Source organism: Delphinus delphis, chromosome 13 (assembly GCF_949987515.2).
Source record: "Delphinus delphis chromosome 13, mDelDel1.2, whole genome shotgun sequence".
NCBI classification, from domain to species: Eukaryota; Metazoa; Chordata; class Mammalia; order Artiodactyla; family Delphinidae; genus Delphinus; species Delphinus delphis.
In genome coordinates this window covers 39,613,718-39,637,526 of record NC_082695.1, presented here as the reverse complement: position 1 = coordinate 39,637,526, position 23,809 = coordinate 39,613,718, and the positions used below count along the sequence as shown (strand labels likewise).

At 52.3% G+C, this 23,809-nt stretch overlaps 1 protein-coding gene across 1 annotated transcript in view; it reads right to left on the bottom strand.

Moving 5' to 3' along the window:
- Positions 1-9,559: 9,559 nt before the first annotated feature.
- The window catches only part of CABLES1 (Cdk5 and Abl enzyme substrate 1), a 105,383-nt gene continuing 91,133 nt past the window's right edge, over positions 9,560-23,809 (bottom strand). The window contains exons 8-10 of the mRNA XM_060028783.1: positions 14,460-14,566; positions 12,981-13,188; positions 9,560-10,956 (exon numbers count right to left, since the gene is read on the bottom strand). Of these exons, the coding sequence (XP_059884766.1) occupies positions 10,816-10,956; positions 12,981-13,188; positions 14,460-14,566 (456 nt within the window). The 3' untranslated portion in view covers positions 9,560-10,815. The remainder of the gene's footprint in view (positions 10,957-12,980; positions 13,189-14,459; positions 14,567-23,809) is intronic.

The following is a 23,809-nucleotide window of genomic DNA, read 5'->3' as shown; positions in this document are numbered from 1 at the left end:
TCCGCCTGCCGATGCAGGGGACACGGGTTCGTGCCCCGGTCTGGGAAGATCCCACATGCCGTGGAGCGGCTCCGCAACGGGAGAGGCCACAACAGTGAGTAGGCCACAGCAGTGAGAGGCCCGCGTACCACAAAAAACAACAACAACAAGAAACACACAAATCAGTCTTCCTGACCACACTGAACAGGGGCTGTGAGGATGCCCCGCCCTGCATTTTCCTTTCCGCCTTTTGGGCCCAGCTGTTCTCACCACCCGCTCCGCGCCCCTGGCTGCGCTCGCTCCAGTTGGACGGGGAGCATCGAGGTCACTGTGAGCCTCAGGTTTGTCTAACCGACCCCCAGAGGGCAGGGTCCACATTCCTTGAGCAGCCCCAAGGGGCCCGCCCAGTTTTAGGTCAAAAGCTCCACAAGTAAGCTGAGCCTTAATAGCAGAGGCCCTGGCTTGAGGTGGGCTGGAATCAGGCCAGCCCAGTGGGGTCAGAACACCCAGTGGGGCCTGAGGTCTGTAGGCAGCTTGTCTGTGAGTCAATGAGGTAAAGGAGATGATGGGGAAAATGCAGAATATTTCCGTTTCCACCCTCTGCTGCTCCTCCCTGCAGCCTCCACAGCCTCACACACACACACTCACACACATGCTCTTTCACACACTCACACACTAGCTCACACCTGCCTCAGGGACTCATGTTTTCACGGCCTGAGGTGAGAGGGCTACTCCGGGCATAAATCAAAGAGGTGTTCTCCAGGACCCTGGGGGCCGTGAGCCGTGGGGTCAAAGGTGACCCTGAGGGGGAGAGAGAGGGTTCGCTCTCACTTCCTTGAGAGCGCAGTGCTGCTTTGGCCCTTTGGCACCCTGGGGACAGCACCTGGGGGCCCGTGGGCAGGGGCAGAAGCGGGCCTTGAGGTGAGGAGGCGGCCTCAAGAGGCTTGAGGGCCTGCAGAGACCCAAGGCGGCGGGGAAGAGGGAGGGGGGGAAGGGAAAGGGCCAGCAGGGGCAAGGGCTGGCGGCTTGTTGTTCTGTGTCTCACCCCCGGGGACTCTCAGGTTGCCTTCCATCAACTTCGCCCCCAGCAGGAGCGCACCAGACAGTAAACTCCACCTTGTCCTCAGGCATGGAGTTTATTTTCATTCTTTACTTTCATTCTGAAGCTGATTCTTCATTATCGAGACTTCTCTACTTGCCTTTCCTGCGTGGTCTTTCCCAGCCCCCTTGGTCAGGGGGGTGCATGGCTGCCTCTGTTGGGCAGGGGGTTCTGGGCTGGAGTTGAGGAACCCCACGGAGCCCCAGTTCTTTACAGTGGGAAAGGTAACCTAGAACCTGAAACCTCGTAGGTTTGCAGACTTACACAGGAAAAAGTTATATATGTCTATATGATATGTATGTGTAAAAACACACATTCACCACACATGTATGTACATATGTATATGTACGGGAACCACACACAGACCGTTGATGAAGGTATGCTGCGTACCCCGGCACCCAGCACATCATAAGCCGTAAGTGTTATGTTGACCCTTATCATCATCTGGGACTCTCCCTAGCAGTTGGCTTTCTGCGGCAGGGGACTTGGGGTGTCCGACCAAATGGAGTGTGACAACGAGGTGAAGTGACTTTAAGATCTCTTAGCACGTGGAACATGCTGTTACCCAGAAGCCCTCGTGCATTCATTCGTTCCTCCAGGAAGTCACAGAACAGCGCAGATTACCTTCTCTACACGTTCAAAAGCACCAACCTCAAACGGCTCCCTGCTCTATGGAAACGATCATTTCTCAGGCTGGTTCACTTTCCCCGTCTCTACAACTATTCCAAACGTTTTCGCTCTCTTCAAGCCCCATCCCCTCCTTGCCCTCCTCCTTCCCGTTTGGGTGGGCCCCGCCACTTAAAGGGAAAATGGAAGCTGTCAGAGGAGAACAGTCACCTTCCCGATCTCATCTGGACAAACCTGCTCACCTGGGCACGTCTCTCCCCTGCTTTTCCCAATTGAGGAGTCCTTCCTCTCCAACTTCACATGACTCCCTCGCCTCTGCTCATTTTGATTCCAGCCCCTCCTGCCTCCTCAGGACCTGCCCTCTCTTGGTTATTTGAACTTATCCCTCTCAGCTGGCTTTAAATACCCTCAAGTCTTTCAACACAACAAGAAAACGAGGACGCAAAACGTCGACCTTGACGTCTTTCTTTAACCTCGCTGTCGTAAGCTGGCTCGCCGAGTATGACCAACACACCTCCCGATGAGACAAAGCCGAGGGCATTGCTGCCGCCCTGGCAGGGAGGGGAGGACAGCACCGCTTGGATTTCAAAGCCAGGAAGACAAGGTCAGCATTTTGGTTTGAAGTGAGTACTGTATCTCAGTGTGGGGAGTTAGGATCAGGTAACAATCACAACACCACGGTCCAGGATGGGTGGAGACGGCAAGGTGAGGGGTTCAAAGAATCTTCAGGCACACACACTGGAGATGCTTTTCACGGAAGAGTTGTCTTGGGGGAAGTTTGCGTGGTAAACACTATTTGCTTGGGAGCACAGTCCCCCCAAGAGTAAAGAAATGCTACTGAAGATAGTAGAAGACTCTGGGTGGGCAGTAAGGTGTGGTTTCACTTCCCTCACCTAGGCTGAGCGTGGGTAGAACGTTTTGGTTCTCAGCCTCGAGCTTCTGCCCTCGCTCCTTCCTCCCGTTCACGACTACGCTTCTCAGAAAAACCCTTCTCTGCTTGCTCAGGCCATTCCCTCCCCTCCCACTCATTCCTTAGCCCTGCAACCCGACTGCAGGCTCCCTGGGAAGCAGGGCTCACTACGCCAAAGCCTGGATGCCACGGGGGCCTCATCGTCTCCCCGTCGAGCTCCTGGGGGCAGCACTTGGGGGTAATTTGGAGCAGCAAGGCACCCAGAGCCCATCTGCCACCTCTCCCAGGTGCTGGGTCGCCAAGGGGCAGCCGGCACCAGTGTCTGCCCAGCCGTGGGGACACGAAAGGAGCCACGGCGACTCCCTTGGGCTGGGTGGCGGAGAGTAAATGAGTGAAATGCCATGGGAGTCAGGAGACTTCCAGCTGGACCCAAAGAAACAGGCTGGGAGCAGGAAATGGAATCAGGGCACTTGGAGGATCGCTGCGGAAGGACACTTCCTTGTCATCTCTCCGAGTCTCCTGAGATCCGAACTCCTCAAGTCTAGGGTCCATCACAGGCCAGGGCAGGCGGTCTCAGCCCTTCCCAGCCTCTCACTCCAAGCTCTGCAGCCCAGGGCTGGTCTGGTCCGACTAGGGCCAAGTTGGTGGGTGGCCTGGAACTCTGGACAAAAGTGACCCAGAGGCCAAGAGCAACGTCGGCTTTGCTTTGGGGGTTCATTGAGCAGAAGGCCCTTCCTTGGAAACATCTGTGCCCGTGTCTGGCTTCAGGCCCCTGGTGTCCTTGTCTTTCCCCAAGTTTAGCCTGCAGGAAAGTGACCTTGTGAGGGAAGGGGGAGAGGTCCCAGGAGAGTATCGGGGAGTCAAGGTGAAATAGGACTCCCAGGTGTTAATAGGCCTCGCCAAACTCCTTATACTGACCCCCTTCCAAGAGGTGACCACCTGCCCAGCCTCCGCCAGGTAAAGATTGTTCGAGAGCTGGGTCCCTGCACCCTGTACCACTCCTCCATAACCACCATGCTCTGGCCTCTCCACCACCCTCTTCCCTTCCTGGCTGGGGCCCAGGCAGTTAGGTCCTTGCCTCTCTGCACGGCAGCCCTGACCACCCCTGCTTGCCCTGCACAGAGGCCGTTCCATTTCCTCCGGGTCTCTAGGGAGCTCATTCACCGTCTGCACCCCTGACCATAGATAACATGGCCTACTGGTCCTCTGAGGGGTCACATCACCCAGCTGCACCACAAGGCTCCAGCAGCCATCTGCCCCATGGGACGGGGCTCATCTCATTGGGCTCGTAGGGGTCCCGGCATTCCCTCTACCCCTACCCTCTGTTCCCTGCCCTCCTACCACCCAGCTCCTCTGAAGGATCAGGGGCAGACCCACCTTTCTCCAGCTGCCTGGCAGAACGTCATCTTCTGAGCACAACAGTCAGAAAGGTGTCCTTTCCTCCAGGCTTGCGCCATGGACACTACTTGGTGGGTGAAGCTACGGCTGGATTCCAGCCTGCCACCCAGCACCTCCTCACCGCTGCACAGCTGTGCACTCCATGGAGACCCCGGGTCGCCTAGACCCTGAGTTACTGTACCTTCCCCATCTGGTCCTAGATGCCATAGCTGTGCTCCAATAGCCTCCTCTATAGAGCAGGAGTTTTCACTTAAATTCTTTGCTAACTCAGTGAAGTTCAGTTATAAAACTAATTATGTCCATTTATGGAACACCTACAGGTGTCTACTGTAGCATCTCACTTGATCCTCCAGAACCCCTCTGATGGGAGGTATTAAGACCCCCTTAGGAGGCCAGCACCCTTCAGTGGCTGGCTTGAGGTCACCCGGTCTGCCGGCCCCGGAGCCCCCTCCTTCCTTTCTGTGCCCGCCTCTCCCAAGGTCACTGCCTCTGGGCTCCCCATGGGCTGCTACTGAAAATCATCCTTCTCGCTCTGGGCCCCCCTGCTTCTGGCTGAATGCTCTTCCCAGAAAAATCTCTTGCCCGCAGTCTTCCCTTGAAAACCGCTTCCTCCCCTCTCTCCAATACATAAGGAGAGGGGAAAGGAATCTATTCCACTTGTGTCTTGTTTATATTTTGCAAATAAAAATGAAAATTGGTTTCATGGGAGAAGGCAGGTGCCTTAGGAAAAAATTGCACCTGGTTTAGAATCTCATAAAACAGTCTGTAGTTTTCCCCAGGGACTTCCAGATACGCCTCAAAGGGGATCTGCTTCCTTTTTCTTAAGCCAGTAAAAAAATATATAGAGTGAGTGGTTCCGGCAGAGATGCCATCAGCCTCCCCGCTGGACCCCCGAATTTTCTTGCTGGTCATCATTTACGATGAGCTCCTGTTCAGAAGCCCCTCATTAGAAAACCACCAAGAATCCGAGGTCCCCAGGGAAAGCCCAGTTGGCAGAGGGGGACTGGATACCACCAGTGCCCTGAGGAGGGCTGTTCGGGGTCAGGTTCACTGTAGCTAAAACGCCTTTTTTTTTGCGGTACGTGGGCCTCTCACTGTTGTGGCCTCTCCCATCACAGAGCACAGGCTCCGGACGCGCAGGCTCAGCGGCCATGGCTCACGGGCCCAGCCGCTCTGCGGCATGTGGGATCTTCCTGGACCGGGACACGAACCCGTGTCCCCTGCATCGGCAGGCGGGCTCTCAACCACTGGGCCACCAGGGAAGCGCCCAAAATGCCTTTTTTTAAGCGATATGTGATCTTCTTGAGCTTTCCCATCCATGTCCTCCTGCTTTCCAGAATGCTTTGGAAGTATAGGCAGCCCTCGATAGGCCATCCTTGATGGGACACCCTGTCCTCTACTCTGCCAGCTGGCTGTGTCAGGCGGGCTTGGCACCAGCAGTGCCAAGTGAAGTGAGTTCAGTGAGGAAACTATTTATGGAGGCGTGGACAGGTTAAGGGACCAGGAAGCGGTGGTGAGACCCGGGGACGAGCAGGGTCCTTTGGGTGGGGTGGGGGCTGACTGTGGAACACCTCCCTGGACCTGGTTTTCCTCCTGCTGTCACTCTCCCTCAGTGTCTCTCCTTGTCAGAATCTCTTCGGCAGCCGGAGGGCAAGGGGACCTGGGTAGTGTGGTCTGCGGGGTGGAACCTGAGTGGGACCCGAGGAGAGAACTGAGAGCTGCAGAGAACTACCCGCCCAGTGTGGTGATTGTTTTGTGATGGTTTATTCAACCCAAGCAATATTTGGTAAATTCCATGTGCTAGGCACTGTGCTGGGCGCTGAGGGATAGGGCGATGGATTTCTGTCTCTGGCTTCTCACCAATCTGTCCAGGTGCCCCAGTAAGGAGTCTCCTTGATTTCCTCCTGTCTTCTTGATCTTCACTCACTGGACCAAACAATTGCTCTAACTTGCCCACCTTGTCACCTGTGTGCCAGGCTGATTCCTGAGTGGCGGTTTCCAACCCTGTTGCCTTGGGCTCATCCATTCCAGGTCCATCCGGGGAGTCTGTCCTGCCCCTGGAGCATCCCCACTGTTGGGGCTCCTTCTGGAGAACAGTATCACGGCACCTGGAGAGGGTGCCTTCCACTTCCAGTGGTCTCTCTCAAACCTCTTGAAGCATCTCAGGGGAGACCCATGGAGTCCTTGCTGTCACCCACAGAACACAGGGTAAGACACATTTTATAAAATGCTACGTGGACCTCAATGAAGGTCAATCTGGAATCAAACTGGAGATCTGTTCATCATGATGTCCCAAGGTCATGACTGTACAGCTCTCCAGCTCTGGTAGAGGGGGCTCATGCTCCAGCACCCACCACGGCTCTGACCCTCCACTGTCGCAACTCTCCACCTGGGTATGGACCCGAGAAGCTGAGATACAGGCCTCATCCAGGCAGTGACCTTAGTCAACACCGGATGAAGCGATCACTATAAGCCAGCTCTGCGCTGGGACCTCCTATCGGTTAACTGTACCTTTATCCAATTTAAATCTTTCTGGCCATGTGCATCCACAAAAATGTTAGATGAGGCAGTTAGGTAAACAACTGTCAAAACTACCTTTCAGTGAGAGACTGGCACTGTTCTTTTTGGTGTTAAAAACCATCTACAGGACTTCCCTGGTGTCACAGTGGTTAAGAATCCGCCTGCCAATGCAGGGGACACAGGTTCGAGCCCTGCTCCGGGAAGATCCCACGTGCCGCGGAGCAGCTAAGCCCGTGCGCCACAACTACTGAGCCTGCGAGCCACGACTACTGAAGCCCGCATGCCTAGGGCCCTTGCGCCGCGACAAGAGAAGCCGCCACAGTGAGAAGCCCGTGCACCGCAATGAAGAGTAGCCGCCCACTCACTGCAACTAGAGAAAGCCCGCGCGCAGCAATGAAGACCCAACGCAGCCAAAAATAAATAAATAAATAAAATTAAAAAAAAAAGACATTACAGAGATTTGTAAAAAAAGTAAAACAATGCCACTCTTCCCACTAGATTAAAAAGAAAATCTACAGTTCCTGTTTTAGACAACTTTATACATGAGTAGTATCTTTTTTCAGACAGAAAATTTATTTCCTATGCGTATTGGAGGAATAATACCTCTCAGATTTTAATGCATACAAATGTCCACAGAATCTTGTTGAGATGCAGATTCTGCATTTGTAACTAGACCCCAGGGGATGCCAACTCTGCTGGTCCTCAGACCACACTTTGAGTAGCAAGATGGTAGCGGGAGACGGTACACGGGTAAGTACCATCCTTGCCAGGTGTGTCTTCAGGGTTCAGCCAGCTCAGTGTTTGAAGACTTTCTGGAATATCTCTTTAGAAGTCTGCATGGCCCTTTGTGCAATGGGGGCTGTCAGAGCGAGCACTCCCTGCCTTGACAGTGAGAGGACCATGCCCTTGAATTATTATTTTCTTCTTTTATAGCTTTTTGCCTTGTTCTGCCTTGCACTTGCACTCCTGGAAGACGCTTTCAAGTTGGTGCTTACAATATGCGACTCCAAATATATAGCCTTGATGTTTCCTCCCTCGTCCGGTCCTCAACACTCTACCTGGCCCTGCTGGGACCTGGCCAGCAATGTGCTTAACCAAACCGTCCTGACAGCTCCTAGGAGATGAACTCAGGCTGTCCCTGGGGCAGGGGAGCCCTGGGACGCTCTGCCCCACACAGAGAAAACAACGAACAGGTAACAAAACTACCTGGCTCACATTGCTTTGTTCCAGCCTACCCCTCCTCGGCACAGGCAGATTGCAACGGAGGCAAGAAGGCCGGCCGTTCTGCACGGAACCGGAAACGTCTAAGAAAGAGTTCAGTGGTAGGGCGATGAACAGACCTGTGTGCTGCTGCGGGAACGGAGGGGCCCGTGGCGCGCAGTGGTCTGTGCGGAGTACGGGGAGGCCCAGAATGGGTGTGCTGGGTGGGCCGCCAAAAGAAGAGAGGAAGTTTGGGTCAGGAGAAAAAAACCAAGGAAAACAAACAGCTTTGCCTTTGGTGTGGATTTCCTGCTTTAATGCAGGTTTGATTGGGGGGAAAGAAGGGAAAGGAGTGACCTCTACTGTCACTGGCCTGAGGCCTCCAGGCCTTTGGGGGATGGGGACTGATCCTGCCCGGGCAGGGCGCACAGCGGGCCCACTGCTTGGGGACAGGGCAGCTGCCACCAGGCCGGCTGCTCCTTGCTTTCCATCTCTAACCTGACCTCACAGTCAGGGCACCAGAGGAGAGACACCCCCGGTCCGCCAGGCCAGTCTGGGGAAACCAAGTCAGGTGGGGCGGCTCCTGCCATCCCGAGGAGCGTGGGCTTCCCCAGACCCTTGGCCTTGAGAACTGCAGAGCCTTCAGGCAGCCCAAGAGGGAGCAGGGCTTGCAAGGGGTCCAAGCCTGCCGCTGTGGTGGACGGTGGAAGGGCAGAGCCTCGGGGTCTTCTAGAACAGTCTGCTGAGCGGCCGCCTTCTCTCCACACAGGCACAGGCTGCCTCCACGACTCCTTGCCAAAGCCCGAGTCTGGGAAGTGACTGGCAGTCACCACATTCCAGGAGGCGCCGGCAGTGACCTTGGAGCCCTGGCCGCCGCCTCATTCCCCTTTTCCTTCGGAAAGCTCATGTGATGGACAAGGTAAAGGAGAGCTCTGGACAGAATCTTTCATTCTCAGCCTCCTTCCCAACTGAATTAAAACCCATAAACTCCCCACTTAACAAACCCACAGGTCAAAACAGATGTTTAAATTGTCTTAACAAAATGGACCCACAACTTCTTAAGTCCACCTCATAAATGCCCCAAACCAAACTGCCCCAAACCCAAGAACCTGAGCCTGGTTTTAAGACACAGGCAGGATGCAGGGTGTTGCCCTCTGCACATCTGGGCCGGTGGCCCGTGTCACCTATAGGATATCCCCTGAGCTTGGCAGGAGACTCAAGGCAGATGGGTGGCAGGGAGCTACAATTTCTAGATGCCAGTGGCCTCGCATCTCTGAGAGGCTTTCCACCCACCAGGCCCTCACCGGGGAGCTGAGTGGGCTGGGAACGAGAGGGCTCATCAGGGAGAAGCAGGTGACAGACACCAGCAGAGGAAGGTCAAGGGCGGGTTATATTCAGGTGATGGAGACATTCTGAACACTTCCTGTTTCTTTCCCAATTTGCCTCATAAACAGTAGGTGTCCCAGAAATAGTAGTTAATCTATCAAGCCCAAGAGATCGCGTTCCTCATACCCCTCAACAAAATCATCTCACAACTGAATCCAGCTAAGGAAATTTGTTAGCAAAATATTTATGACTAAACTCTGTTACTCTGGGTCCTGTTTGCTCTCCCCCTGGCCACTCCTTGAATTCCTCCAACCTGTGACTGTCAGATTCTTTCAAGCTCTGCTGACTAAAGCCCGGTACCCCGTCGCCCCTTCTCTGGGGTGATTGCAAAGCTCCGAATCTGTGTGTCAAACCGAGGCGGGGATGGTGGCAGAGGAACTGTAATGCAGGGCGAGGGTGATTGGTGAGACGTCACACGTCTACACATACACATACGTGGATATAGAAACAATAAAATCTTTTAATTCTCTCTTTACAGGGCCACAGGCTTCCTTCCGTCTGGTGAACCACAATGGGCGCCTCTCTCCGGCAGCTACGAGGGCACAGAGCGATGAGGTGTCTCCATGCAGGTCGTCCCCGTGAATCGGTACAAGTAGCAACGAAAACTCTGCACTGACAGCCCTGGGGACACGGTGATGCTAAGAGCTGTTGCCTCTTCGATTGACTCAGCCTCAGTCAAGATACGGTTTGTCCCAACTGTCAAAAACCTCAAAACACCCATCATGCGTCTTACCCCTAATCTGGATTTTATAAAACACTTTATATAGACAGGTAGATACATAGGTAGCACAATAAATGTGCCTGTGATGCACTCTAACATAGAGCACAGGAATACACGCACGGATCCCGACCCCGCCATCTCCACAGCGGGGAAAGTGTGAAGGTTCGTGTACACGCAGGACGCGATGGCGGAAAGGTATAGAACGTCACATGCCACACCTTTCCACGCAGCCCATCCGAGTGAGAGCTTGTCTTTGTCCCATGGGTGGTAGGAGCAGTAACAGAAACAATGTCATTTTCTAAGGGCAGAAGCTGTCCACCTGGTACGGACAGAGTGACTGTTATCCAGAGATTAGGTAGAAATAATTGCCGAGGGTCAGTCTGGCTCCTGACCCCAGGCTGAGGTCTGTTTTGCAGAGGGTGGGGCTGGCTCTGCGGGTGGAGGCCTGATGTGACATCTCTCAAACACACTCACACTCAGCCACACGCTCCAGAGGAAAGTGCACTTCCAACAGCGGATACAAAAATAGATTGGCACGCTCATTTGACACACTGAGGGTATCTTTTAGAAGCTCTCTCCCAACTTCTGCAAATTCTCTTCCCCAATCTGCTCTAGAACTTTGCACTCCGAGTTGGAACAGGGCTGGAGAGAAGGCCCTGGACCACGCCTGCCAGGTCTGCGTGTGGTTGCGAGGAAGTCTGGGTGAGGCCAGCTAGGAAATCTGGTGAGTGGGGAGCTGGGAGAGCCATCTTCTGCTCGGGTCTCCCCTTCCTGGCTGAGCAGTAAATGGTTCACAGCCCATCTCGGCTGGCCAGATGGAAGACTCCCTGAAAAGTTTCTGGTACTGCTTCTACACAAAAACATGTCGAGTGGAGAAAAGTTTGCTGTGTTGAGTTCTATTTTCGTATTTCCAGTAGTACGCGCTGCCCCAGTGAGCTCAGGGGAAGTGGTCCCGGCCCTCCTAGGAGGCCTGTGCTAGGAGCTCTGGACCAGGCGTCTGTAGTGGGGCATGACTTCGTGCTCCGGCAGATGAAGGGCAAATTCCAAGGCCACCAACACTGGGAACTCAAAGGCAATCAGTTCTCGTCTATTCAGCCGGAACTTCTCTTCCAGCTTCTGCAACAGAAATAAAGGAAACCAAAAGCCTTTTAGCTTTGAAATAAAAATCCTAGGTTTTCTCCACGTGTAACCTCTGTATCCATCAGCCAGAGAGTGTTTACAGAGAAACCCGTTATGGGCAAGACTGTGGAGGAAGAAACGGAGGCATCAGCTGTGTTTCCTGCTCTCAGTCCTGATGGAAAAGGACTCCTACCTCCCTGAGGACCCACAGTCTGCCGGGAGCCTGAGATACATCCCGTGACTTCATGAATCTCTTGATAATCTTACACGATCAGTGTTACATTTATCTCCATTTTACAGATGGGTAAATGGGGTCAAGAGGTTAAGAATTTGTCTAAGGTGACATGGGCAGCAAATTGAAATGCTGAGAGTCAGACTCAGCTGAGACCCAAACTGTACCTGTTACAACTAGGTTATTCAGGCTTAGAGGTAAGACTAAAACCATAGCAAATCACCTATAACAGCAATATCCACGTGGAAGGTTTAGGATTGGGGGAGCTGGTCATGTGTAGTTTGGTCCTTGCATTTTATGCTCGAGGACCAAGTCCTGGCGAGGCTGCCTCACTTTCAGAGCATTACACGGCCTGTGTGGATCTGACTGGGCTGAGCCCACGCCCAGGGGCTTCCCTCCTGCACTGCCTCTTGGTCCAGCTGCTGCCGGAGTAGGAATGGAGAACAATCAGGGTGAGCGTGGGTAGGAAGGGCCTCATCTTTGCTAGAGTACATTCTGCTTTGGCTTAAACTTAGCTTTTGGCTTAATTAAAAACACAAAAAATCTCAACAGCAGAGTAGCCGGCGACTACTTTCAGATTATAACTGGGCTGGGATCTCGCGTTCAGTTAATTGCTACTGCAAACGGCCTGTCCGGTCGTTACTCTTATATCCTGCATTGGTACTATCAGCATTGCTGGATGATATATTTCTCAACTATGAAATGTGTGTAACAGCACACTTGTAAAGATTCATTAGTTCAGCTATTATCTACGTAAACCTATTGATTCTCAGCTCAGATTTGGTATCCAAATCATGGTCCTAAAAGTGTTTACAAATTAGGCGATTCTGTACCATTTCTTCCATGGATGGATGAATGGATAAACGAAATGTGGTGTATACATGCAGTGGAACATTATTCAGCCTTAAAAAGGTAGGAAATTCTGAGGAATCTCCTGATCTGTTGGCTTTATTGTATCTCAAGTTTTCTATGAATACACTGATTTTTTTTTTTTTTGTCTGCGCCGCGCAGCTTGTGGGATCTTAGTTCTCTGACCAGGGATTGAGCCCAGGCCCTTGGCAGTGAAAGTGCGGAGTCCTCACCACTGGACTGCCAGGGAATTCCCAGAATACACTGAATTTTAAAAACAGGCATTCTTGTATCTGTCCAAGAAGATCAGTGTTTCCTTGCCTTAAGGGGCTCTACTTTAATTTTTATTTTTTAAAATTATTTATTTATTTGGCTACACTGGGTCTTTAGTTGCGGCATGTGTGATCTGGTTCCCTGACCAGGGATTGAACTTGGGCCCCCTGCATTGGGAGCACAGAGTCTGAACCACTGGACAACCAGGGAACCCCAAGGAGCTCTATTTTAAAAGGAAGGAGATACCACTCAGCCAGGCCCACGCCCTTCCCCAAAGCAGCCGAGGCCACAGGAAGCCAAGGTGTGTCTGACGGATGTTCTGCAGGTCACACCACCCGCAAGACCCCTGGCTATTACAGTGGCTTCTGGGGCTTGGAGAATAAGCTCACCCTCATGGTGCCTGAAAGCGTATTTTATGGCCAGACCCAATACTGGGGATCTTCAGTCTCATCAGAGTGGCCTATCCCTCCATTCTAAGACAGCCCGAGATGTGGGGTCTGACATCTGCTGTGGAAGGGCCAACCTCACAGCCCTGGCCCCTTAGCTGGTACTAAGGCTCGGAAGTCTCCCGGGCTGGGTCACCAACCAGGCTCTTCTGAGACCAGCGCTGGCCTGGAGCGCATGCCCCGCCCCCCCCCACCAGCCAATCAGAATTCAGCCCACTTACGTCAATTAAATGCTTGACTTCATGTTTTTTGAGGTCGCTTCCAATTTTGGCTGCTAAGAGCACGCACGCCCCGGCACAAAGCTTCCGGTTGTGTTTGTTTAGCTTTCCCTTGAGGGCGAGCTTCTCAAAGTAGACAAATGCCATGGCCACCGTGGGCTCCTCGAGGCCACAGTCCTCCTGGGCAAGTTTCCGCATCTCTCGCTTCAGGCTAGAAAAAGACGGGAGGGAGGGAAGAGTCTTATCAGAACTTGGAGTTTCGGGTGACCCCAAAGAAAAAGACTGCCCTGTCTTGAAAGCATTTTCTCTTTCATTTCCAGAAGGGCGACGTGGAATGGGATTAAATCCCTATGAGTGAGAAAGTTACGTTATATGTGGCCAACAGACTTAAGTCGCTGGGACTTCAAGCCCTTCTCTGTTGGTCAAGCTGTACAGACCACGTCCAGATGGGACCATGTTGAGCCCAAGTGGATAGGTGAGGGTCCGGAAACTAGGAGTAGAGCTGCCCACAGTGACAGAGGGAAACTAAGGTCATTCCAGAGAGACAGTTACTCGGATAAATTAGGTACTTGGCATCAGCTCTGCCGAAGATCGCTTATGGCCACTAACTATGGCCGAAGAGGGGTTAGACTAAGAGTGCAGCAAACAGCCTACTTAGGAAAGCTGCCCAACCAACAGACAAAATACGAACACTTAATTTTTCTCACCTCTTTGGCTAGGAACGTGCGAGAATCAAATCGGGATTGGGCATAACCCTGAATTACATTTATGTGTGAATTACGTTCGTACATAAACGTATGAGTGCCGGCACGTGTTCCAACACTGTGTATAGCCTAGCCTCCATGACTACACACACACACGCACACACGCCCTGAAACCTTGCTGTCCTGGCACTCAGACACAACACAAGTCAGCTTCTCTCCAGCCCAGCAGGGCCAGTCCTCTCGATTACTGGGCCGGAAGATGTGGGTCACCACAAGGTCGATCCAATCAGCTGCAGGGGAAATTTGGGCCTGATTTTGCTTTGGCCGTTTTGCTGACTGCTTACATATAGGGCTTGGCTGTCACCTCTGGGCAGACGGTTGTGGGTAAAGAGTTATCTCAAACCCTCTGATACCAATTCTGTTCTGTTTTGCCTGCATTTGAGAACGCAGGGAACTGAATGTTTCCTATTCTCAGTTTTCCATAACATAAATCTTACTGAACTGTAAGCCACAGATAGTATGAAATGATTCTTTCATAAGGAACCGCACTCCAGATCCTTGTCAGCTCGTGTCAAGGGCTCCGCCTCTGTCCTGCCTGCCTTGGCTCACTCACATGTGGGCAGCGGTCAGCCAGCACCGGACGAGCCTCTTTTAGCTGAATGTGACCATGTTTCACTTCCCCAGAACAACAGAAGACCCCCCGTACAAAGCGCGAGCTCAGTGCGTGCTGGGAGAGGGGCCCGGGGGAAAGTTCAGGTGGGTGTTCATCCCCACATACCTCCTTATTTTGCTGAGTGTTAACTTAATGTGAGGAAACTTCTCCTTGAAGGTCTCATTCATGTCCTTCTTGAGATCCGAGGGCTTCACGTAGTCGATCACCGTGGTCTGAAACAGATGGGGCGACACAGCTCACTCCTTAAAATACTGGTCATGGGAGTAATCACGTGCAAGTTAGAGCCAACTTCTAACACCCTGCACCACCAGCAACAGGGAACTCAGATGAGGGCCACCTCAAGGGCTCTGCTGGAGGCAGGAGCCTGGCGGGCAGGGCCTCTGCAGGTGGACGGAAGCCAAACCCCGTCCATCAGCAGGGCAACACTTAGAAATCGTCAGGAGTCTGTGCCTCTTAGTGCCCGTGTTTCAGCCTGTTGTTCACAGAGTGTGATATCTGGACCCTCGCAGATCTGGGTACAATCCTCACGACCATCGTAAGTCATGTGGCTGTGAGAGGTGTATTTATTTAATGACCCCAAACTTCAGATTCCACATCTGTAAAATGCAAACAGCAACGGCGCCTACCTCATACGGCTATTTGGAGAACTACGTCAGAAGTGCTCTGTGCGGTGCTTGGTATACAGCAAGTGCTCAATAAATGTTGGCTACTGGTTTTTTATTTTTTTAATTGTGGGAAAATACCCATGACATAAAATTGACCATTTTTACCTTTTTAAAAAAATAGTTAATTAATTAATTTATTTTTGGCTGTGTTGGGTCTTTGTTGCTGCGCGCAGGCTTTCTCTAGTTGTGGCGAACCGGGACTACTCTTCGTTGCGTTGCGTGGGCTTCTCATCGGTGGCTTCTCTTGTTGCAGAGCGCAGGCTGTAAGCATGTGGGCTTCAGCAGTTGTGGCTCGCGGGCTCTAGAGCACAGGCTCAGGAGTTGTGGCGCACGGGCTTAGTTGCTCCACGGCATGTGGGATCTTCCGGGACCAGGGCTCTACCCCGTGTCCCCTGCATTGGCAGGCAGATTCTTAACCACTGCGCCACCAGGGAAGCCCATTTTTACTGTTTTTAAGTGTGCAGTTCAGTGGCATTAAGTACATTCACCATATCGTACAACCATTACCACCATCCACCTCTAGAACTGTTGTCATCTTGCAAATCTGAAACTCTGTCCCGATTAAACGCTAACTCCCCATTCTCTCCCCCCAGCTCCTCCTGAAAACCACCATTCTATTTTCTGTCTCTCTGAATTTGACTACTCCTCATAGAAGTGGAATCACACAGTATTTGTCCTTCTGTGTCTGGCTTATTTCACCACGCATAATGTCCTCAAGGTTTATCCATGTTGTAGCATGTTTTAGAATTCCCTCCCTTTCTAAGGCTGGGTAATATTCCACTGTAGGTATGTAATGTTGGCTATTATTAACAGTCCCATGAATCCTGAGTTCCTCCTCCTCCCCTTGCCCTTCCCAATTCCATTCATCCTGAAAGACCGGCTCCTTCGAGCTCTCTCTGCGTGCCCTGATCTCCCTTCCTTCTCTGTGCCTTACACTATTAACTCTGAATTAAACTCAGTCTAGTGGGGAGGGATAAATTGGGAGACTGGGATTGACATATACACACTACTATATATATAAAAGATAACTAATAAGGACCTGCTGTATAGCACAGGGAACTCTACTCAATACTCTGTAATGGCCTATACAGGAAAATTTAAAAAAGAGTGGATATAGGTATACACATAACTGATTCTCTTTGCTGTACACCTGACACTAATACAACGTTGTAAATCAACTATACTCCAAATTAAAAAAAAACAAAACAACTCAGTCTGGCTGGATCTCACCAGAGTACTCTTACCCCACCTCCTCAGGAACATACTTTCCAAGGGCTGCAACAACGTGGGATGCCCCTCCTGGCTGGTTACGGGCAGTAACCTTTGTCAGGCAAAGCCAGAGAAAGAAGAAACCACACACCGTGATGAGAAGGCCGGTTCCCGTGGACAGCTACCGCCAGCCTCTTCTCAGGCGAGTGCCTGGCCTTTTCCAGAAGACACGTCCAAGGTCTCCTCAGCAGCTCTAACAAAAGTTGGTGGCTTTCTGTGAACACCCCCATTCAGAAGACGTTTGCTTGGACACGGTTTCAGAACAGGCACATGGAATGTCTCTGGTGTCACTTTTATAACCAAGAGCAGGCAAAGAGCCTGCACGTCCAAATTCACACTGATCTCGGTGGGACCTTCTTTGCTTCTCTGGCTAAGAAAGGCAAACCACAGTCCTATTAACGCACATGATTCCACCAAGCTTGTGCAGAGCTTTTCCACTTCTGGGTGGAGGTGGACTCGGTGGGTGCAATGCCGTGACTTCCGCCTCGGAGCTGTGGTCTTTCCAGCCCAATCAGGAAGGCTGTCCCTCAGCTGACCCAGGACACACCCATCTGGTAGCTGCCATGTGTCCTGGCGACGTGCTCTCTGCACCGTGATCTTGCCCAGGTGATTTTTATGAGAATCAGATCCTCCTTGCCTAGGCTGCAATGCCACTTCTGTAGGATCATCTTCCCTAAACCCCAGTGATTCACCTTCACTATACACTATGGCTTGGATAGCCAACCCCCTTCTGGGATGCCTTGCTGTACTCCCCGACTCCTTTGCAGCTAGGATTCCAAATACAATTCCAGTTCTTCCTATCCCATGCGCTGGTGTCAGAAAGCAGAGCTGAAGCAGAGGCTGGGCTTCTGTTGTTTCTGCCACCAAGAAGAGTCGCCACAGGAGCCCTAGAGTCCCAGTTTCCATTTTGCGGGTGTAGACCACAGCAAGGCAGCATGGGTCTGGATCCAGCAGCAGTGGCAGCTTCCTGACCATGGAGGGGGCAATACTGTCACATCCAGAGTGCAGATGCCCCTAGTGACCTGGTTCTGCAGTGTGGTTTTGGGATCATTCCGGAAACCCCAACCTAGGCTGTTTCGCCAGCCTCCCCAGTGACTCTATACGCTGTTTGGTGCCCTGGAAGAAAATGCCTTTCTTCTTAAACTAGCTCGAGTGGATGCTGTGCTTCGTAACTGAACCATAACTTACGCACACGCTGTTTTCCCTGATGGCATTTACTGCGACTGTAACAGGACCTTACTGGGGGGATGTGGGATAGGGCAGAGCTCTGCTTCCCCTAAAGGCACCGATGTCATCAGTTCACCGCACTGGGGTCCTCCCACGCCACTTCCTGACCAGTCCTAGCTTTAGAAGGGCCCCGTGAGCACCAACAACCCAGCTCAGCTTGCAGCCCTGGAGGTGGGGCAAGGAGGGCTCCGGCCACCCCCAAGCCCAGACCTTGCAGGAGAGACTCTTATTTTTATGAGTAGCCTCATCCTAGCTCTTGGGATACGGAGCTGGGACCTACTTTTCCTGGCAGCAGGAGGAGTGGAGAGCTATATTTGTTTCCATGCTGGACCCTGGAGAGGGGTGGAGAAGGAGGGCCAGTGAGCTGATGCTATGAGACCCTTGGCTCAGCACCTGGTCCCCAGCGAGGGCTGCACGTGGCCAAGCCCTCAAGTTCACGTTCTAAGTGGCAGAATTCCTCTGAACCCCAGCTCTGCCACCTGGAGGTACAGAGGTGGCACCCTGTGATGCCTTCTGTGAGGGGTTTCCAGCCACAGGGCCATGTCCTGGTGACTGCTCCCCGCACCGGGCAGAAGACTGGCTGGCAGCCTGATCCTCCATTTACTGATCTATCTGGCCATCACCTGGCTACTGTCTTTCCTCAACTAGATATAGTACATTTTGGGGGTGAGATAGTCTCTGCAAACTTCCATCTTTCTGTCAAGGCCCCCCATTTCCTGACCTCCAAGTGGCCAGCAGCCCTGTCCTCCAGGGCGGTGTGGCAGAGGGAGGGTGGCTCCACTGGGGAAGGTACAGGACGGACACAAGCCAGCTGGGCCCGCATTCCTAGGGGTTTGCAGCGTCAGGAAATCCAAGGGCATCCGGGGAAAGAGGCTGTGCGTGCTGACTGCTGAAGGCTTGCTATGCCTGGACCTGATGCAGGTGCCCAATAACAGTCATTCTAGTTCACTTGCTTACATATATTTTGGGGGGTGAGGTAGGTTGGCTTCTGGGGCAAAGAAATGCTGCAAAGATTCAAGACGGCAGGAGGATGGTGGCAAATCTCGGAGGTCAGTCTGAGTGCCTCAGAACACAAAAGTGGTTGTATCAGTGTCCAGTGGCTGCTGTGACAAAGTATCATAGACTTCACGTCTTAAACAACAGAAATTTATTGTCTCACAGTTCTGTATGCTGGAAATCCAAGATCAAGGCATCAGCAGGGCCACGGTCTCTCTGAAACTCTCCCTTGCTTCTTCCCAGCGTCTGGTAGTCCCAGGTGGTCCCTGGCTTGCACATGCATCATTCCAACCCCTGCCTTCACACAGTGTTCTCTCCGTGTCTGTGTTCACATGGCCTTCTTCTCTCTGTGTCTCTGTCTTCTTAGAAGGACACCAGTCCTATCGGGCTAGGGCCCACGTTGCTCCAGTACGACCTCATCTTAACTAATTTACCTCTGCGAACACCCCACTGCCAAATAAGGTCACATCCTCAGACACTGGGGTTAGGACTTGAGCCAATCTTCTTGGGGGACACAACTCCACCCACAGCAGTGGTGTCGCTTGTGACGGAGCTGCTGTGCAGCCTCGCTGTACTCTGATCTCAGCCCTCCATCCCGGGCCGGATGCAGCGTCGCCCCTGCCTGTGAGGCCCCGCTCTGCCCCAGGCAGCTGGTTCTGGCCTTGACCTTGGTCTGAGGGAGCACATCTCTTCTGCCCCCACCTCCTCCACCTCCAGATGGCTCTGGCTCACTCTTGCTCTCATCTCTGCTTCTCTGAGCTGCAGCTCAGTGGGGAGGATCCAGACTCTGGAGCCAGATGCCTGGGTTTAGACCCCAGCTCGACCACTCAGCATCTGGGCACTAGTGCAGGCGGCCTGAACTCTCTGTGCCTCCATTTCTTCAGCCGGCTTCTCCGTCACGTGCTTTATGATGGTGGCTGCAGGGCACCAGACGTACGGGCTGCTCGGGCTCAGCTGCTCGGGGCACGTGATCAGGGTGGCTGAATGGGTGGACCCCCCAAGGCGACAATCTGCTCCCAGGCCCTTGCTCAGACGGGGCCTTGCACGCACGCTGCACCTGGACCCTGCTGCTTCAGATCGGCCAGGCGCCAAGTATGGGAAGAACAGCCCTGAGCCCAGGACGACCCTTCAGGTAGATTCCAGAGGGATGACAGTCCTCACTGCCGTCAGCTCTGGTTCCCTCTAGGAAACACTTTCTGGAGCACAGCAGCCACGACTCCTCTGCATGGTCCTATCTGTCTCGAGGGAGCCTTACGACATCCTTTAGAGGCTGGACCTCCCTCCCTCCCTCCCCAACCCCGAGAGACAGTTGTCCTCTTTCCAGTGACGGAGGGTGAGCCGAGGTGGCAGTACCGGGAGGCTGAGCTGCAGGCGCGGGTCACAGTGGGCCCCCGCCACCCATTCGTTCTGGCTCGAGAGAGAATGAATGAAACGGGAGGCCCATGCTTTGTTCCAGGTCCCCTATCAATCTAACTGCACCGTTTACAAAGGCTCACAACGGCTGGGTTTTGCCAGTGCGCGTGCGTCCCTATGAATCAAAGTGCCAATAAATGGGCTGTGGTCCCCTACTGGTCTGGTACAGACCGGGTGACCACTGTGCTCAGTGCCACTAAATTCCAGGCCACGGGATGTGCCAAGTGCAGGGGTCCTTGCGGCCCCAGCAGTGGCCAACAGCTGGGCCCAGCTGCATGAGGGATGGGCAGCTCCATCCCTGGCGCCTGTGATTCGCAGGGTGGGGTGCAGCGAGAGATCACTTAAATGCACTTTCTCGCAGCTGCCTGGCTACAGGGAAGCTGTGTGTGCACAGCTGCAGAAAGAAGAAGGAAGGTCAGCTGGGAGCAGGAGACCATGCGAACAAAACGCAGAAGGTCCAGGAGATGCAATTCAGAAAGGAGCCCTGCCCGGCCTGCCCCGCCAGAGAGGCAGGCAGAGTTAGGAAAGGCCCAGCATGGGGGCTGACGCCACACAGCCCTTCTGAGATAACAGGAAACGACGGTAAGACCACAACCTAGTTCTCCAGCTGGAAGAGTCTACTGCGCCGCCGAGACACCCTTTGCTTTTTACCCAAACAAACAAAGGCTTGGACTCATCATGAGAGAAGGGAGGGAGCCTCCACAGAGCTGACCTTGGGTCCCATTCTGGCCCAGGGCACCACCAGGATGCCCTAAAGGGAAGGCCTCCCAGGGTGGGGTTGGGGTGCAACAGGAGAGGGCGGGAGGCAGCAGGTGTGCGCTGGGGGTGCGTGCACCCTAGTAACAGTGCTAGAGGAGAACGAGGGGCTCAGAGCTGACGGGTTGATGGTCTGATTCCCACAGAAACAACATAAAAGGTGCTTCCACTCGGGGCCTGTTAAGGCTCTCCTTCCTTTCGTCCCCACCTCCAGGGCTCACATCTCCCTAGGGACTCTTAGAGCAGCTCTGAACTGATGTGAGCTTGCTGTCGACTCTGCTGCTGCTCCCCTCTGGGTCAGAGGGGCCCCTGGGGGGGCAGGAACATTCCAGAGGAGCCAGCTTCCAGCGGCAGGGCTACCTGAAACCCAGGAGGCTGCAGGGAGCTCAGGGCAGGTGTGCGGCCTCTCTAAGCCTCGCTTACCTGGCCTGTGAAACGGAGGATACAAGGCAGTGATGTCTGCAGCTCTTTCCGGTGCCAACAGCCAGCCTCCACTGCACTTGCCTGACATCCACGGGGCTCCGAGCCCAGCTGGGCAGCGGAAAGCACACGTGACCTGCTCGTTAAGGAAAGCAGAGCCGCGGCCCTTGATGAAATCTATCTCACCACACACAGCTGCGCGCTTCGGCTGTTCTATGTTTATTCCTTTTTCCTGAGAGGGCTGTAAATCACAAGGAAACTACGGGAACGAGTGCACAGACCACTCGGCCTGGGGCTGCATTTGTTGCTATTTCTACCCATCGGATTCCAAACACAGGACCCTGGGTCTAACCTGTGCCCCTTCCCTTAGGCGAGCAGCTCTTCAGGTTCTCTCACTGAAATGAGATGGCTTGCAATCGAGGAGAGGCACCCAGGGAAAGCCGCGTTTGTGTCAGGATTACACCACCATGTGGACTGGCCAGCTGTGCAAAGCACGTTCACGGTTTCAGACATGTGTCGAGTGTTTCCCTGGTACTACAGGAACTTCTGGAGTAGTGTTTCCACCCACCTGAGATAACAGTGGGTGGACGTGGCCCTGAGGTCACACGCATCCAGATAGTATTTAGATGCACTTTTAGCATGTTTCTTAAAGGGTGGTCTCAGAGCACGAGCTGATGAACTGCGTGTGCAGTGTCATGTTAAAAACCACAGAGTGATAATCAAAAATTTGAGACAAATACAGAGAACAGGAGCAGATGCTACCTTTTGGTTGAAATGGAAAGCAAAGTTTCGTTTCATATTATTTTTACAAGAAAAAAAAGATTAAACCCCCCCACAATACTGATGCATGCTACCACATGGATAAACCTTGAAAGCATTATGCTAAATGAAAGAGGCCAGACGCAAAAGACCATATAGCGTATGATTCCATCTTCATGAAATGTCCACAATAGGCAAGTCTATAGAGACAGAAAGTACACTGGTGGTTGCCTAGGGCTTACAGGATGGGTGGGTTCTTAAGGGTATGGGGGCCTCTTTTTGAGGATGACGAAAATGTCCTGAAATTGACTGTGGTCATGGTTGCACAATTTTGTGAATATACTAAAAACCATTGAATTGTACACTTTAAAAGAGGTGAATTGTATGATATGTGAATTTCATCTAATAAAACTGATACCAAAAAAACCCCAAATCCCAAAACTCAAACCCAAAACAGAAAACAAAACCCACCACGATGCAATAAGCCATTTTATTTTTACACTTACATCAAAAGCTGGCAGGTCTCAAAGCCCCACTGCTCAGCGTTTGTGAAGGCGCCTGGCAGGGAAGTTCCAGGGCCCCTTCGAATCTCCAGAGAGGCCCAGCAATGGTGTTTCTGTAACGCTGAACTACTTTTCTTAAAGAGGGTCTCCCGAACTGAATAGGCCTCAGGCATCTGGAAACCTGGGGGCCTGGAAAGAGCATTGCGAGGGAGGGGCCCCTGGGCCCAAGCTGCTTTAGCATCTCAATAAATCCACCTGCAGACAGGTAAGTGCCCATGTCATCCAGACAGCTTTCAGTGAAAAAGAGATATGGAGGGAAAGCAGAATCCAATCTCACGGAAGCCTGGATTAATCTTCCTTTACTGTCTTCTATTCCCTCCTGCTCAGCATCTCATACTGTCCTGAAAAATTAAGTTCTAAGATATATTCCCACAACCCTGGGGAGACGCTGAAACGGAAGGAGGGGCTTTTCTATGAGTCCTTAGATTGTAATATTAAGTAAATAAAAGAATAGGCACTGTATCACGGAGATCAATCCAAGAGACATCCTCTCGAGATCGAGATAGCTACAGATATCACAAAGTCGGCTTTCTTTCTGTTGTCAATACAGTTCGAGAGGGCTTTCTTCCTGAGAAAGGAAAAGGGTCCAGAAATCCCTTCATAGAACGTTAATTTTGTTGGCATTATCTCAGTCAGTTCTCTTATTTTCTCCTCTTAATTGCTCTCCACACCCACAAGGGGGGGAAAACCACTACCGACTTCAGCTGCCAGGTTCTAATGATAAATAACCGCTCTCTAGTGAAACTTTAATTATAGGCCAGGAGGCACAGGGCAGGAAGCACCGGTTCTAGTGGGAGGCCTCTGGCCCCCCTCACTGCATTGAGAAACCATATGAAGTTCAGGCCCTACAAGAACCTGCATGTAGCCAGGAGGCTCGACATACTTTCATGTTTCGTGGTCACCTTCTAGAAACCGTAAGGCCAAAACCACGGGGCCAGCTGCAATTTGATTTCCACATCTGCACCAGGATTTCTTTTTTTTTTCGTTCAAACCTCTCCTTTGCCCTTTCACAATGGCTAATACTGGGAGTGACTTGCTTGGATCAAAGTTAAAAAATACAACTGTAACTACAAATGCAACATCAGTTTCAAAGGGTTCCACTTAAACTCTGTAAATAACAGCCTTCTTTCTGAGCTTCAGGGGAATGTTCAGCTCTGGAACCCTCCCACTAAAAGGCACATCCCAGCAGTGGCAATGACTGGCCTTTTTATCTTCTACTGAGAACAAACATGAACGAAAATATACCTTCAACTACATCCTGGCTGGTAAACATCACCTCCACTGACTCAGAAAGCCCGCTCCTAGGTATTTATCCAAGAGAAATGAAAATGTATATCCACAAAAAGACTTGTATGGGAACGTTCATAGCAGCAATATTCATAATATC